The sequence below is a fragment of the Lepisma saccharinum genome, unplaced genomic scaffold, assembly GCF_977018435.1.
Source record: "Lepisma saccharinum unplaced genomic scaffold, izLepSacc3.1 HAP1_SCAFFOLD_524, whole genome shotgun sequence".
In the NCBI taxonomy this organism is placed as follows: Eukaryota; Metazoa; Arthropoda; class Insecta; order Zygentoma; family Lepismatidae; genus Lepisma; species Lepisma saccharinum.
Window position 1 is genome coordinate 51,113 of NW_028143205.1, and position 18,606 is coordinate 69,718.

General features: G+C 38.1%; 1 protein-coding gene across 1 annotated transcript in view; it reads right to left on the reverse strand.

Moving 5' to 3' along the window:
• Positions 1–3,187: 3,187 nt before the first annotated feature.
• Positions 3,188–18,606, reverse strand: part of LOC145982992 (pickpocket protein 28-like) — a 40,870-nt gene continuing 25,451 nt past the window's right edge. Inside the window, exons 5-11 of the mRNA XM_083116276.1 lie at positions 14,308–14,456; positions 11,380–11,602; positions 7,477–7,747; positions 6,089–6,157; positions 5,604–5,706; positions 4,575–4,666; positions 3,188–4,100 (exon numbers count right to left, since the gene is read on the reverse strand). Coding sequence (XP_082972402.1) covers positions 3,919–4,100; positions 4,575–4,666; positions 5,604–5,706; positions 6,089–6,157; positions 7,477–7,747; positions 11,380–11,602; positions 14,308–14,456 — 1,089 coding nt within the window. The 3' untranslated portion in view covers positions 3,188–3,918. The remainder of the gene's footprint in view (positions 4,101–4,574; positions 4,667–5,603; positions 5,707–6,088; positions 6,158–7,476; positions 7,748–11,379; positions 11,603–14,307; positions 14,457–18,606) is intronic.

Genomic DNA, 18,606 nt, shown 5'->3' on the forward strand with positions numbered 1-18,606 from the left:
TAACAACATTTGAATACTTGATTATATGCACGATGAAACATATTCGACAAAATGGACAGAAAGTGGTTTTCACTTACACCCGTGCGCATAGTAATCAATAAATATCATGACATAGTAGATGAAAATGCAAAAAAGCGAGAACCCAGGATTATGAAACACCTTTTCGACTACCTTATACAGATCTCTTACCCAGGGTAAAATATAAGTTACAAAAACAGGGAAGGAGTGGTGCAAAACAGAGCTACAAAATACCACATCCTATAAGTGGCATGCTCAAGTTAGAAATCATATACCTTGGTACCAAAACATGAATCTACCTCGGGCAGTGATTGTTTTTTATATTAAGAATGCGAACAGGTCATGTATTAGTAATTCAACATTTGGCTCGTTTAAAGATTGTGCCATCAACTTCCTGCCAATGCGGAGAAGCTAATCAAACACTTAATCATTTACTTTTTGAATGTCCCTTAAGACAACAATACCGAGACTCTCTCTATAAACACTTACAACATGCACAGGTACCATTTCCGATATCCTTATCTACACTAATATCTGAACCTCGCACTATAGTTATTTGGATTCTTTACAGTTTCGCTAGAAAACGTAGGTTTACTATTTAAACAACCACGATGATTCACACTACAATTTGAATTAATAACCTCACAAAGCTGTTATACCATAAGAACAGGAAGACATTAGTGTTTCGAAGAAAGTGAATGACATTCAACAACAGTTTAGAACATAGATAACGTTATTAACAATAGAACCTGAACTCAGCAACTTTGGCTAGAAGCTGCAAACGGGGGGTGAGCCATAAAATAACATAGAAGAAGAAGCTAGTGCCAACACGCAAGGATACAAGATAAATACATATAGGTGGGTTCAATCCTTGGTAGCGAAAGAACATTGGTTGACAAGAAATTGCATATGTTTTAGATGAGTGGGTTTGTAAGAAACATTATTAGACGTAGTCTACTTTTATGAGACCCAATACAGAAGTTCTTAGTAGAATAAAGTGTAATATATTTAAAAACTATTTAAAAACAGTTGCAATTGTTTAGTATAATTTTTCTTTATGTACGTGTAATTAAAGATAAATTGTTTGATAAAATGAGAAAAAAATATTTTGCATATTTTCAATCTTTCGTTGTTTTATAATGGTTAAGATGATGCAAAATGTGACTGAAAATACCCGAAGGGGCAAGATGTCACACCCCCCACGGAAGTAGATAGCAAGGGATATTTACATATATCATACAAATAGCTTCATTCTAATAATATTACCTTAATTATTTACTGTAGAAAACTGTTGATTGCAGGTGAGACTGATTTAGGGCTCATTGAAAGAACGTCATGGGTTCAAATTCAGGCAGCATTCAGGACCGGGAGGAATATACCATATTTTACTTTTAAAGAAAGTAGATTATTGCTTACCTCTGAAAAAATCCTGCAAATATGGTTTTTATGCAGATGTTCTGAAAATATGGTGTGCATAAATTATATCTTCAATAGGTAACAAAAATAAATTCTGGTAATGAATTATATACAAATTATTAAATAGTGTGTATATTTATTATAGAATTTTATTAAAAAATGGATCCAAAATTAAATATCATTAAATATGACAAACACTTCTTTCAATAATTTTCAATTATAAACGTCATAGTTACAGTAAGCTTCAAAGCATGGCGTTTTTAACACCAAACACACCCGCATACACACAAGAACACTTCCTTTTCAACATCTCAAAGATTTCATATTATTCTGTTTAGGTTTATATGCAATACTTATAATATATATAAAGATGAGAAAATAGTATATAGGCTAATACATAGGCGCCGACTCCATGAGGCTTGGGGGGCTCGAGCCCCCCTCAATGTTAACGATGTGAGGGCAGAGCCCCCAAATAATTTTGCTTAAGAGGATCTAATGTATTATATTGCTTCTCTTGTAAAGTTTACTCTGAATTTTGCCATATGAACTGAACTTAAAAACACATTTGAAATGTTCTAGACCATCAACTTTGGGGGCTGAGACCGCTAAACCATCAACTTTGGGGGTAGGGCTATGACCAGATACAGCAAAACACATGACTTATTACTATATACTAAGTATATATAATTGTGAGTATTGTTAACATTTTTACTAAAAAAGGTTTCAAAAGAAGATTTGCATGAACTGGGAGAGTGGATGAGACGTTCGGGCTACAAATGGCTCTTACATGACATTCAGAACGAGATAATTCATATATAAGGGAGATCTGTTTTGCGCTCCATGGTAGCAGATGTTAAAAGTCGGGAATATTTTGCTATTATGGTTGACAAAACTTGTGACATATCCATCCGTGAACAATTGACATTCTGATTCGAACTGTAAATGAAAATTTTAATATTTTTGAGGAATTCATGGGCTTTTACGACATTCCGAACACTGAGGCCAAAACTTAAAAAAGGGAGGGAATGAGTCATTCATCAATTTATTTCAGTGATCAGAGCCTCCCCAATAATTTTGACAAGTCGGCGCCCCTGGCCTAGTATAATCAAAGTCAAGAATGGAATACTCAATACATTCAAAAATGTGTTATACGAGACTACAATGTACATATTTGCACAGTAAATTTACATAATTATAGTTTAGGCCCACATATAAATTCAGCAAATAGCACATGGAGACATTAAGACTAATTTGAATGAAAGGTCACAAAGAAAGACACATTTTCGTTAATTAAAAAAGGCCACTTTGGATCACATTAACACGGAAGCCAAGAGAAGGATAATAATTTATGTGCAGAGTAATATGATTACGAGTAGTAATCCATAGTGCAAATTCCATGATATTTATTTTACGTAGCTTTTTTACCTGTCTAGATCAATTGCAAAGATGAAGGAATTGATGAAATGGACGAGAACACGCCATACAGAAACATTTATATCCAGGATTGGAACCCAGAATTCTTTGTTTCTCGGCGTATATGCTAAAACCATTGGTTGTTCACAATAACGCTAGCGATTTTTTATTAATGAGTATCGGGTTCGACTCCCCACAGGGGATTTCACTGTCTTGGGTCTCATTTTATATGAAAAACTCAATATGCTGACCAAGGCAGAAATTTATTTTATTATAAAACATAAATCATTTTATACTATTGATCTTATAGAAATGTTGCCATTCACTACAACGGAATGCAGCGAAGGATTATGCGTAATAAATACCACAATCAGCGGCCGTTTTCGGACCGGACGACCGGCCGGGGCTTCCCCTGAGTAGCGCCAAAATCATATTTCTGATTAGTACATAAGAATTGGATTCGTGTAGACGAAAGTTAATTGAAGCTACTGCTACATGACATAATAAGTATAATATATTGCAAAATCTGTAGCAATTTAAGCTAGGAGATTACTAAAATCAAAATGTTATTTCCTAGTACTTAAGATATTTAGTTGATTGATATGGTTTATTTTACACTTCGCTTTTTCTGACACTTCTGTCTAATCGCGAAGATGTGGTTCATTTATGTGTGACAAAATTGATGAAGCGACACATGGTCATGTATAATTGAGGGGTGGTGGAAAGTAGGGAGACCAGGGTGGAAAGTTATGGGGATGGCAGATTAGAAATTAGGGTGGGGGGGGCAAAAAATCACCTCGCCCGGGTACATATTTTATCATGAGCCGCCCCTGACCATAATGCATATTTTAGTTTGTGATTCTCTGGTAAATATGTCTTTACAATAATCGCGGATGTGAAAGTTGATATGAAAGTGCACTGAAATCAATCAAGGTGTACCAGGTTCGATTCCCAGTTGGGGCACACTTCAGTGGTTCAATAGGTCCAGTCCCCAGTAGCTTCTCTGAACATAAAATAAACTTTTTGATATGTTCATCTTCATGTTCTAAAGACTCCCATTTCATCTCGCCCTTATTTCTTCCAATGTGCAGGAAATCTAAACGGATTTTCTCCTTCAGACGGTTGGATTTTGTTGCATGAGCATGCTGGAGATCCTATTTTTGAGCACAGTCTAATTGTCAGGAAATACAGAATCTCAATGACACTGACTACACTGAATCCTAAGCAGAGACCCAATATTCCTCCGATGTTGGCTGAAATAAAATGAATACGCTTTATTAGCCACTGAAAAATATAAAAGATATACAAAGCAAAAAGTCAAAATGACTGTAAACATGAGAACTGTTAGATACATTTCAGAAAATGGACGAAAAGAATCAAATATATTGTAACAATTGATACATAATTTTAATTATACAAGATTTAAAGGATACCGAATGTAATATTAATGTGACAACTAATCATATTTAAGGAAGAACGTGTCTCATATGTACCTTGAAAGTTAAAGGAATGGCAGTGCTTTTGTTCAATAACTAAATAACAATATGCCCAATTTAATTCTCCAGCATGATGGTACATTACTTGTATACTTGTGAATGCAACCAAATCTAGTTTTGTATTTGCCCCTCTGAGTTGAAACATAAACCCGTACCATATGTGAAGGCATACTGTGGGACGAGAATATATGTCACAAATCAAAAATGTTGAAAAGTACTTCCATTACATACCTATAAAATCAGTTGAGGAATACAGTTCCCTTCTCTGTTTAGCAATGAAGTTCCTCTCCTTGAAATAAAACAGAAGTATGGCGCTTGTCGAACTGGAACAATACAGAGAAAATGAATGAGATGCATTCACTTTATGTTTATTACGTACAATCATGTTGCGATAAGTAAATTAACAAATTTTAAGTCATAGGAGTAACATAGTAGGTTTAATTGTAATGTATATGGCCTACATGAAATGGAATAGGAATACCAATTTTTTAAGCTCTCCATTCCTGGCTATTTCCGAAAATTTGCATCAAACAATAGCACTCCGGATAACTCGAAATACTATGTAGGTAGAGAGTAGAGATTCGAAATGTACAGGGTGTTGCATAAGTCTGGACCCACAGGAATTAGAGATTTTGTTCAAAGTGTTTGCCATTGTATGGACTATGTTCGATTTTAGTAATCTTTAAGGAATACGTCACAATTGATTGAAAACCATATTTCAAGCATTACAAAGTTGCGAATAGATCAGTTCCTGAACATATTTCACCTTTGGTATGGCGCTGTTCATTACAAGTGCTCCCCTGTGCATAGCACCACGCCATGAAGGCGTATAGGGGGTGTGGGGGTAACGCCCCACATTTTCTTGATCCGGTCGTGAGTTGGGGTGATGTGATCAGCATCACGCCCCTGACCGCCTTTACCCCCCAGGGTTTCCCCAGGTACCCATGTTATTCGACGCTGGGTAGGCCCCGCCGGGGCCGCCTCCATCGTTAGAAAAGTTCCCGGATTTGAACCGGCCGGGGATCGAACCCGGGACCTTTAGCATTGTAGTCAGACGCGTTACCGACTGAGCCACCGCGGCCACATTACAAGGGTTTTCTCTTCTGTATTTGTTTTTTTGCAGTGTACAGATTATAGTGAAATCCGAACCAAGAAACTCTGAATCTCTACCTGAAATCTAATCAAGGAACTACAAAACGGAAGCCTTAATTATCATACATACATCCTCACATAATAAAGAGCACACAAAATGATACTTACTTTTCATTGAAGTCATAGTTATAATCAAATTGTTGCAATTCGGACTCGTAATTTATTTCAGTACATGAAGGAAGGCAGTTACATCTTGGTAGATATTTGTATTCTGTAATGATATAAAACAAAATATTGCATTACTCCTTAAGTTTATTAATGGCTTAAACCAATACGTTTTTGGTAAAATGTATCTAAAATATTTTCTGGATGTTATGTGCTGCATTTAGAATAATCAGGTTGAGTTCATACATCCGGGAGAAAAAACTTTTTTACTCAAACTAAGTAAAAATATTTTTTTTTTCCATTCACTACATTCTACACGGATAATATTCCGCTTTATATATATGGTTTGTCTACTATTACAAAGGTACAGTAATTTCCGAAAAACTATAAATACATTCATCTTGATTATCATTCATGTGTAATACATTCAAGCTACTCATTACTGAAGTTGAAAAAGGTTCAAATAATATGTAGTAATAATATCCTACCTTTGTAGTAAAATTGTCCGAAACTGCAGGCATCATTGCCTACATTGCAAATTCGTGTGCTTCTTTCTCCTAGAAGAAAGTTACAAAGCATCTGTTTTAATTAAAATTAAAAACAAATAAGTCATACATATTTCCATAAATTTAACTTAATTTCATTTCAATCTATCTATCTACTACGGTTACTTTTTCCCCTTTATGCCTAATGATGAAAGTAGTTCAATTTTTAAACTTCAATAATTTTAACAGTGGAAGTACATAAGGAACCATCTAATTTTTATAATTGGTTTCATTTTTGGTCCTTGAAAATACTGACAGAACTTTGAATTCAGGGTTTTTAAAGAAATTAATTTGGCATCAGATCATTAAGAGCTAACATTGGTATCGTGTATGTGTGTGTGTGAATGCATCCGATGTCTATATCAATGGATGATATTCAACTTGATTTCATCACGCAGTGCACTTTAGGAAGAAGCAGTTGAATACGCATGAAGCCAGGCAAACTGATTCGAGGTTTTAAGGAAAACGTAGTTGAAGCCTTCTTACATAGAGAAAATTTGAGATATTTTATACGTATACACTCCTCATATGATCGCGATAAGTATAGCCTGAATCATTTCGGGACAGAGCATACGCACAATGCTTACCCGATATATTTTCAACATAGGATTTGGTCTGTTTGCGGCCTTGACTTTGCGCAATGAATTGTGGGGGAAGTTGTTCGCTGAATATCGTCTATTTTGCGATGTCTGCATGAATTCAGTATTCTCTTAAACATATAATTTGGCCACAAACCTGCATATGTAAGAAATTTGAGTTGCTGAAATGTTTTAACTCGGTTTGGATGCCGTGCAGAATATCTCGAAATGCTCAAGGCAAAACGATATCAACATGTCCTGTACTATATTCTATAATCAGGCAGAAGAAATGAACTAAAGTTTGTCAATCGCCAGAAGTTAGGAGGGGGCACAGGCAAGTATCAAGCTTCAATAAATCGCTTGACAACTGGGGTAAGTCATTTCGCTAAGTGGGTTGATTAATAGAAGCTAGGTGGTTATCAATCTCCCCTCAACTGTGCCTAAACCATTACCTTCTTGTAAAAAGGCCTGAGCAGACACACTTGTTTCTTACATGTACCTGCGTCATTATTGGTAGGCCATAGATCGCAACACGATATCAACATCAAACTCCCACGATATTGAAACTAATAGACCTTATTCACACATACTACGTAGGAATACTACTTTCAAACTATGTCAATTTTTGCATATTCAACATACATTTGCGACTGTGATACTATTCCGTATTACGATCCAGCACCTATCAATGATGACGTTGCACAAAAACATCTCCGTATCGGTCTTATTATAAGGAGTTTCCCAGTCACTTACCGGGTAGATAAGCAGGAACACAGCCACACAACTCTAAAGACGCATTCGCGAGGCACTCGTACTGGCAGTTTCTTTCGCTGTACATTTTGTAGAAGTAGAGTTTTCTTTCCTCTGCTGCAAAGCAATGACGGTCTGTTGGCTTGTACTTATGCACATTCTGAAGAGTAGACGTTGCGCTTGGTTTTACTCGGAACATAATATAGGAGTTATTTAGAAAGTAGTGGTAATTCCCTACGTCTGGTGTTGGGTCAATTGGACTGTGGACTCTTATCTGAAAGAAAATTATGAAATGCATTACAATCCCGAAGTCAAAACTTTGAAAATTTCTACATCCGTAACGTTATTATACTTTGTGACTCATGTTTACCTTTACCTAGCTCAGTGGCGTAGCGCTGGTCTCTGGGGCCCCCCTGCAAGCACAATATTGGAGGCCCCCTTAGTGACAAAAATATTGATGCCAGAGTGGGACGGACGTACAATAGTTAGCTAGTCCCTCCCCTCCCCCGTAGTTGTACAAGAAATTAACTTCTGCCCCAAATACTCTGCCTTCCCATACCTTCTTGAAACTAAATCAGGGTGATCTGAATCTCTGATAAATAACTGGAAGATCTGGGTTTCTTCTTTTTGGAGGAGAGGGAAGCTTCCCGCTGCCAAACATATTGTTCGTGATCTTTTGTATTTTTTGCTTGAAATGTATTTTTAATGAGGTTCCATGTAATACACACATATTAAAACACTCCTCTTTTGGACTTTTATGTGGATGCCCCCTTCAGCCCCTAAGCCATCCCCTGGCTGCGCCAGGCCAAGTTTCAACGTAAGAGTCGCTCACATTAGCCTTCTGATATTAATAGTGAGTAATATATTCAAGCAAACTTACTCTTCAGTTATGGGGGTGCACCGGACCTCTAGATTGTCCATGGTGGCCTAACACCACAAGGTCAATTGAATTCTGCTACGAAGAAATAGCTGTGGATTCCAGTCTTGAGAGATGGAAAATAAAGCTGCGATGGGACTCTATTCACTGAAATTTTGTCACTCAATGAAATGAAAGGACTTAACCCTCACCCCTCCCCCAAAAATGGTTGACACAGACACGGTGTTTAATTTTGGTGTTAATGGACCTCAATATCATTATTCATAATTCTAACGCTGCCATTTCTTTTCGATAGACCATTGATCACACATTTGTTATAAAAACTATTTCATGAAATAAGAACGGTTTCATTAATAGATCATCAGTGCTCGAATTTGCATAAGCATCCTCTTCCACCTGCTTCGTTGTCTTCAAGTTGATCCACACATGGATCCTTCCTTCTATCCCCAATCTCGAACAAGGAAAGCCGGTCCCCGTGACGGAGTGGTTAGAACATCGCGCTACGACGACAGGGGTCCCGGGTTAGAATCCCGGCCTGGGCATGGGTGTTTGTGAGTGTCCATCTATCAATTTCATCATATCATCACTCATCTCCATCTGCGCAAATTAGCCAAAAGTGGCACATGAATTAAGTAAAATAAAGCAGTCAATCAAATCAATCGAACAATGAAATTCACAGCTAGGAATTTTCACTTCGAACACTGCAGATCACAGAATCGGAACACATTGGAAAATAAAAACTAGTTCCATGGAAATGTCTACAAAATTTCAATATGTAAGAAAAATAAACTTCACAAAATAAAAAATAATGATCATATTTAACTCATACGCTGTACACACTGCGTGGCAGAGGAGGAGACAATTGCCCTTAGGGTAAAGGAATAATTGCCCCTGGACTCCACCTCCTACTGAGTTTTTTGACCCCTTTGAAGTAAAACGTAACAGGTGTGGACAATGTGGGAAATTCATTTCACATTTTTCATTTTAAAATGAAAAGGCTTGGGCCACCTTTGAAGTTACATTTTAAATGTCACGAGTTTATTGTGTAGACTGGTTGAGCAACTGAATCTTTCTACTGGATTCATAACTGCAAACAATTGACACACTACGCATCTTAAATTGACTTTTTTCTTTGTATGCAACACTGTGTAATTTCTGCGATTACATAAAATTTCAGGAGCACATTGCGGGGCCCTTGCAACCCCCACCCCCCGCATTGCGACGACGACGCCACTGACCGAGCTTCTAAACGGGGATACAAAAGATTCTAATTGAGAATTGTGAGGTAAAATGTAAAATAATAATAATAATAATAATAATAATAATAATAATAATACTCATGAGCAGGAAATGTACACGACCTTCTCCTTTGTGCAGGGTTGCCAGGTGATCAAGATAAAATTAAGAGCCAATATCGCAGTCACACGTTGAAAATAAGGGACACAATTGCAAAAGACCAACGCACGCAGCCTTAATCAGCATTTCTACTTATCTTTTAATCTTCAGAAGAGTTCTTTCGTATGAAAAAACCTACTAATCAGGGGGCTCGGACAGGATGTTTTCCTCAGGGATAGCAGAGTAAGATGTCATATCTTGTCCCTCAGTCATAGAACATGTATGTTACCTTTTTTATTATTATTACTATCATTATTATTATCATACAAATCATAAAATTGAAATTGAGTGAAAATACTTTGGCGCTGTTGACATATTCAGACTTCAGTCCACTATTTAAATAGAAACTAGATTCGCCTTGCTTCCTATGCATTAACATCTATATCTATAACTTTGGTGATGAACAATTCTTTATTTCTTCTTGTACTTTTTCACAATGCATAGAAATCAAACCATGTTTTTACGCGTCAAAGGATACTGCATAAAAAAGGTATTTCAAAACGACGGTGCATGAACTATTATCGAACTCGGATGCCGACTTGGGGTAATGATTTCAGACTTTTCGGGATCCCGAACACAGTAAATTACAAAGGATCGCATTGGAAAGTAGTTAATTATTGGTATTTTTTGCGCTAAATGGGTCAAAATTTCTTGAAATTAACTGTGAGTTCCAAAAGTTGGGTAGTTGGGGGCGGGAGGAGGGGCAAGAACAGTTTACTTTCCCTTGGTTGATAAGGTTTAGCATAGTGCGGGGGCAGAAGTGGCAAAAGGAGGGGGGCAACTGCCCACCTTACTCGCCGCCACTGTGCGAGAGCCCCTTCACACACACAAAATGAAAGAAATAATAAACAAAAATAGGATTCTTCTTGATTACTAATCAAATAATGAGTTTTATATATAAATATATAAAGGCAACACAATAAATTCAAGTCTTAATAAAGATACTAATAAATGTCTACGTTGAGATATAACACAAAACTCTAATAAATAAAATAATCAAAGCGGAAGAAGTTATTAGGATGTATGTGGATGAGTATGTTAATCAGGTATTGTCTTCTGATGTTATTCTTAGGATGATCCATGATATGTGGTTAATTGACGAAAAGGGCATAATTTTTCGTAAGGAAGTTTTGTTTAATCCCCAAAGATTTTTTTTTGTTTTATTTATTCCTTGAGGGGTCATTACTTCCTACTATGTTCTTGATTTTAGGATGAGGAGATCAACCAGAGCGAGTTCAGGCAGGAGTATATTTACTTTTTTAAACATTACTTGCTTTTTTACTTCTTTTATTTGGTATTTTTATGCATGTTATTATAATAATATTTGTTTGTGTGTTTGAATTGCTGTTTTGAGTCCACTTTATGCACAGGAAGGGTACTCGGAACTGGGCCTACAGTTTAATGTGGGATCCGAACCACTGTGCCATTTGCGGTTATTTCATGTGACTGATAATTACAAGCAAGGCTGGAAAGAAAATGTACGAGATGATTTATGGAATTTAAAACTAAAACATTATTGTAAAGCTGTACCGTTTCAGAAGAAAAATGTTTTACTCGAAGAAAATATGTGGATGGCTTGCAATCAATATTTATGAGTCATAGAATGTCAGAAATGTAATAAATCTATTTCATACCCCAACTGAAGGAAAATTGGCGTCCAAGATACACCAGGCATCCTGCTTCGAAGCGTCATCAATCTCTATCTGAACGTACAAGTGTCCAGAGAATCCTGACACATGCTGGCGCAGGGGGTAGAGCCCTCTGTCGTCCTCGGGCCCATCCACATAACCTTCCATCAGATCCCAGCCGGAAACTTTCGGCCAAGACCCACAGTTTTCTTCTTGGCAATAGTTGGCGCTAGTAACAGGTGATAGTGTCTTATGAGGCAGTTCAAACAAAATATGTTGTCACTAAACAGGCAAACAACCCAAAAAAATGTAATAGCTAAATTATGTAAAAAAGACCTATTTTGGCTACCAGAACAAGTATTGGTACCCAAATACATAATGCAATTATGTTCATACTTATTGTAACCCTTTTAATAAATAAAGTATACAAATATACGGGGGAACCAGTAAATTCTTAGCAAATTGACACCCTGGTTTTAATTAAAGGTACAGTATGATGCACAAATTATTGCTCGGCAAATTGTCCATGACCATTTTCATTAAATTTTCTCTTGCAAGCTACGTGTTTTTAAGGTTTAGATGCTAGAGCAGAGGTTGTCAGGAGCTTGTTTGGCGTTTTGTTTCAATTCTTGCAGTCCTAATTGTAGGACAATTTAGTTGGTAATACTTATGCATCCTACTGCACCAGAACACAAAGCGCATACCCCTGAAAGTATGCAGGTGGAGGTGGCCATGTGTCTGGGGGGAGGTGTGTATATATACAGAGAGAGAGAGAGACTTGTCTAGCAAATATTTTTTTTAAAGTTTGTGCTAATGTTCTCAAAATTTCTCAGTGGTTGACAATCCATGGCCGTCTATGGTATAAAAACCTATGAATCAATTAATTTCTTGTATTTTTTTTCCAAAGGACTAACCTGGCATGATGTAAAAAAGGCAGTTTGCCACATGAAAGAAATATTCTTCTAAAATTAAAATGCTGTAACGTCTTTTTAGTTCAAATATAATGTAATTACTTACTATCGTTATGTATCGAAAAAATATATGATTTCTTTATTTTCCTAATTGAAAATTATCATAAATACATGCAGAACACCTGTGAATTGACACAAAAATATCGCCGCAACCGAATTGCGCACACTTTAGATCCAGAATTGCGCACAAATATCACTGACCTGTTTTGCGCACAGATTTTGATCGAACGTTGCCACTTTCATATCTTTAAAGTCTGTGCGCAAAACTGTTTTTGTCTTTAGACAAGAAGAGAGAGAGAAATTAGAAATAAAACTCAAAGATTAGTTTAGGTTAGGTTAGGTTAGGTTAGGGTAATTACTGCACAACAAACCGACCATTACATTCTAGTCCACCAATCAGGTTCATCCTCTATGCCTATCTAATGCTACCCTTCCAGCAAAGCACGTGTAAGTCCACACACACACACACACAAACAAACACAACAGAAGTGAGAACGGCTTGAGAACATTTTACATCTGACAACATCGCCTCATTTTTTGGTGCACAATCCTGTACATTGTGACAGCTTGTCAACGGCTTATCAGATAACACTGATAAAACCGGAAAAGTGTGCGCAATTCAGCTGTAGCCAAAAATATTGAGTCCAGTAAAGCATCAAAGTTAAGGTGACCAAGTTTTGAAAACAACAAAACGGGTCGGCAAAATATACATACACATTTTAATAAACTGTTCCGTTTTTTTAAAACAAATTATTAAATAAATACTGTGTAAATATCTTACATAATATGGTGATATACACTGTACTACAACCAAGAAGTTCTTTAGAATTGAATGTCATTCATTGATATTTTGTCGACGAATGGAACTTCTTCAGTACATCCTTCTTTTCAAATAACATTTTGTAAAAGTTTACACACGCCTGATTAAAGTTCACCTTATTTATCAACATTGCTTTCAAAGTTTGTACTAAAAGAGCGTTCTAGTTATTTGTCTATAAACAATTCACGTACGAAAACTCTCGTTAATTGGGTACATTAGTTCTAGGTAAACAGAGAACGAACTCCAATGATTTAAGAAAACTGGAATATGACACATCGTTGACATTGAAATGTGAAATAATTTCTACCGGTCTTGGCGGAAATGGCGTCACCTAGTACAGTTCGAAAGCGTCAAGTTGAAGAGGAATCAAGACCACAGTTCAGAGCACGCCAAGGTTGCAGGCTCGGTCATGTGACAAGTGGACTTGTTGTTCGTTTGTTTGAAATCGCGGAGATAGAAAGCCAGCACGTTTTTTGTTGTAGTTCTTCTAATGTGTGGAAATGTATGTATAAGTACATTTGCAAATGTTATGTGATTTCTGTGGTGAAAAACAAGTGTTTAAAACGTGGAAAACCAATATGTCCTCGGTTATATCTACTGATCGTATTTGGCGCTGCAGTCGAAGTGCAGTTCGAAAGATTTTCACTTCCAGTCCACGACTTCAAGACCGCACTGCCAGACCATTCTCGAAGTATGCTCGCTTCAAGTACAGTCTTGCACCTTTCGGACATGGCCATAGATACATTTAGGCGACCCGTTTTACGTTTAAAGAATCGGGACAGAGACTAAAAAAGGGGGGACTGTATAGATGCGCATTTGGTGCATCAAAATACGCACAGAAATGCATCAAAGGGTACTTTACTACTCCTGCTGCTACCTGTGATGTATTAAAAATGCATCAATTGAGAAAATCAGGCACGATCATTTCAAAGAAAACAAAACTATGCTTTTAATTGTGACAATTGAAGCACCATGAATCAACATCGATTTCATGCATTTCGAGTTCTGCATGTAAGGGGGGATGAGGGGGAATTTCCCCTCTGGTAGCCTTAGTTTTAGCATCTGAAGCATACTATTCGAAAGAAGATATGGAATACGCCTCTCCACTGGGAATTTTTCAAATTCCACACTGGAAATACTTACGCATGATCCGTGTACGTATCCGGTGGAGACAACATATTGAACGTGCAACAATATCCGTGCATGAAATTGGGATGGAATTCCTGTTCGCAAGTTTCATTCAATCCGTTAAACTCACACTTAGTAATTAAGTCGCTGCACTGGAGCAATACCTTGAAATAGAGCAAAAAACCTAATGTGAATATTTTTGTAAAGGAACTTACAAATGAAGACCACAGGGAAAGAGCGTGCTTTGTCCATTTTTAGCCAAATTGAGGTAAAGGTGCTATCAAATAGCTCTATGAAGGGCCTTTCTAACTAGGAATTGTACACGAATAGACCGTGCGTTTTCCATCCATTGCAAAGAGGTATACAGGGAAAGAACATGAACATGCTCATAAGAATAGGGTTACCAGATCGCTGTAAGGAAATGTAGGACATAATGTAAGACTTTAAGTCAAAATGTAGGACACTTAAAATTTTCAGCTTTTTAAAAAAATATTAATTCTTAAGTGAAAAATGTTCAAACCTTTAATCAATACTAAACAATGAATTTCTTACTACATGTTTTAACTTCTCAGAGGAGTCAATTTTTATCAAAAATTTTGCGTTAAATCAAAATACATTTATGAGAGACTGAACAGTCAAACTCGAAATTATACTGAACCTCAGTATCAAACTATTTACAGATTTTTTAAAAAAAAAAAAATTCTCCCATGGCTCCGTTGTGCTGATGGTAACGAAAATACTCTCTCATGATGTCCTGGAATGACAAGCTATTATTCAGCAATTACCGTTTAATCTAGGGTAGTTTCTAGTTCAATAACTTTGATATCTATACCCCTTTTTTTACAATCAAAATATTGAATAAGAATGGAAACACCTTGTTCCATCAGTATAAACCCTAAGGCAAGAAATTCCACTCAAGCAGTGAACAATGACATCAAATGAGACCTTAATGTTTTAGCAGAAACCTCTATTTTCTTTTTGGGCAACGACTGAATCAAAATAAATTTCACCATTGAGTTTGGTAGCGAAGTTCATAGACTTGTAACTTGCATGATTTCTCTCTGTTAAACTGCAACACGTATTTTCCTAATTAAAATTACGTGACTCTCAAAATTTAGGACATTTATGATATTTTTCAAATTCCTCCCGGACGCCGGACATAAGACTAAAATGTAGCACATGTCCGGGAAAAACCGGACGTCTGGTAACCCTACATAAGAAGGAAATAACGTGCTCTCCTGTAAAATCAAGAAAATGGACAAAGAACGTTCTTTCCCTGTAGTCTTCAAATAAAGTTGACACTTAGTCCATAATTAAACCTGTAGAAGCATTTACAGTCCAAAGAATATAATCTGGGTTTTTCTTTGCTGGAATGAACAGGAATTAGCTTTAGTTTTAACTCTTTATTAATAGTACATTAATTGTGGTTTCACATTTAACTCTGTATCAAAGGTTCACTACAGTACTTGTTTGTATACTTGCGTGCAAGGAAATAGACCCACCCACAACTCCAGAAGGTTGCAGGGAGCTAGCTGTGGCAACCGGGCTCGCTCATTCGCGGACCTGATTGGTTGACACAATAAAGCGATCATCTCTCACAGTTGTAGAACGCCTTGTCCCTGTTCCTGGCCGCCGACGAAAGGAATCAGTGTCTTCATAACGTTGGCATACTCTTCGAACTGCTGAGCGAATCATATCCAACTGTCGCGCCACATCTCTCTGACTATTAAAGCAACCGCTTTTATGTCAAAAGTGTGAGGTGGCTCTATTTCTTTGCACGCAAGTGTATTATAAGTACATGCCTTCTTCATTCATCTCTAACATCCAGAGAAGACACCTATTTGGAAATAGGGTTGCCAACTTTAGCTCTTCCCCCACGTTACCATTTTCAAGTTAACAATTTGTAACTGTAAAAGTAAGTGTTGATAACGTTATTCTTATAGGAAACAAAGTAACTCCGTTACAGTTACATTGTAACGACCCTGCGTGGTCGCCACATTTAACGACCCTGCGTGGTCGCAATATTATATTTTGTTAAGAAGGTATGGATGAAGAATGCATGCTAAATGTTTAAATGTGTTAACGGATCCACCTCTACGTTTGTTAGTTTCGCTTATTATTATTTGACCCTGCGTGGTCGCTGTATTCTGTAAATGTTAACGGGTCCACCTCTACGTTTATTAACTTCGCTCATTATTAGACCCTGCGTGGTCGTTGTATTTGGTAAATGTTATCATTTATTGTCATTTACTCTGTTCAATTCGTTGCAAAGTCCTGCGAGGCTCATTTTTAATTGTATTGTCTGAATGCACACAGTTTTAGTTTATATTTGACCCGTGCATCTAGTGATTTTCCCACTAGTGTTTTCTTAATGTCACTTCTTGGATATTTCTCAGTACGAAGGTTGCAATATGTAAAAAAAAATGAGTTAGCAACACGTACTTGTAGTTACTATTTTCACCACCCATGCGCCACCGCGAGTATAAAGCCAGAGCAGCGAGGCCCGGAGTGCATCCTTCACCGAGATGCCGAAGGCGAAGCACCTGGGAAGTTTTCCTTCGCCGTGGTAGCACGGAAACTGCTCGATCCCGACCACCCCAGCCATGGAAAAGGGGAGACGGAAGAAGAGAGTCCGACCAGAAAAAGAGGGGATGCAGATACCACCAGCGAGTCAGACGATGACAGCAGACCAGAGTCGCAGCCGACCGGTGACCCAGTGGAGACTCGCAGGCCACCATGCATAACCATCTACAACACGACAACTCAGAAGATATCACTCGACATTCACGACCATATTGCTCCTAACGCTAGTTTTATCTACAGCAGAGGCTGCTGTAGAGTACAGGCATGCGATGAAATGGACTTCACAGCTATCCGTGAATTCCTCACGAAAGGAAACATTGGACACGCGTACGGCTCGTCAGCTGCCGACAAACTTAAAGTAATCTTCCGATTCCTTCCGATAGATGTAAATCTACAAGATATTCAAACCTTCCTGACAGGGCGATATGGATTCACCATCCACAGTATCAGTCGCCTAACTGCCCCAGTTCGACGTCAGACGACAACACCAAATGCAGTCCAGGGCTCCCACGGACCCGCTTCGACCAGACGCCCGCTACCTTTGATAATGGTTGTACTGCCTCGAACTGAGAAGTCACAACAAATATACCAGCTTGATCATCTAGGACCTTACACGATTAGAGTGGAAAAATACCACTCCCAGCAGATACTTCAATGCCATGCCTGCCAGAGGGTCGGGCATGGCCAGCGTCACTGTTTTGCTACGCCTCGCTGCGTGAAGTGCGCGGGGCCACATAAATTCTCCGACTGCCCGAACAAGGACCAAGCTATCTTGCCAAGATGGGCAAATTGCGGATTATCTCACTACGCCAGTTACAGGGGGTGCTCTCTGTTTCAAAACGTAAAGAAAGAACGACGGGCCCAATCGGACCCAAAACGCCAGGTCATACCACGACCCATTCGACAGGACGTACCGGTGAAGACGCCAGCCAGAGATTACCGTCCCAGAACTACAACCAATCAGAAGCCAGCACCCAGTAGGAGAGACCGACGCCCTCCCACAGCTCGACAGCCTTCTCGCCAAGCAGCTCCTTCGACACCAGATCATGCGTCCTTGTTGGATTTACTCCGTCAACTGGCGCAGCCCGACATACTCCCAGGCCTGATACAGCTCCTCCAGGGACTACAAACAATCCGGGAAGCGCCGGACCGGTCGACACGACGACGGGTGATTACCCAGTTAGTCGATGCTTTGGCACCGTAAGGTACCATGTGACCCACTAGTGCAAGCTATAGGTCAGATAAAACCCAGAGTAGAGAGGGTTTCACTTCCCCGTCCATGACTGTTTATATAAACCAGATAAATGAAATGACAATCAAGTTAATGTAATGATTGTGATTGTGAATGTTCATATATATGTAGTAGTGAGTAGATTTTGGGGATTTTCTGGGAACATTGTAAATTGTACTAACGCGACAGTTGCGTTAGTTTTTGTAAAATATTGATGTAAAGAAAAGTAATTATTGTAACAGTATTGTAAATTATTGTCGATTCTAGTTAATGTTAAATAAACAATATGCTGGGATACACAAATCCTGACGCCAAATCTCCAAAAAAAAAAAAAAATCCCGGAGTGCAGTTGGCTTTCAGGTCGGCTCACGATAGAATCTCTCTTACCAACGGACCTGGAAGAAGGATAACTCCGCTCTTGCGATAATTCCAAGCATCCTAAGGAAGGAAGGAAGTTGCACTCCGCTCTTGCGAGAGACCAAGCACCCAAGAGAAGTTGT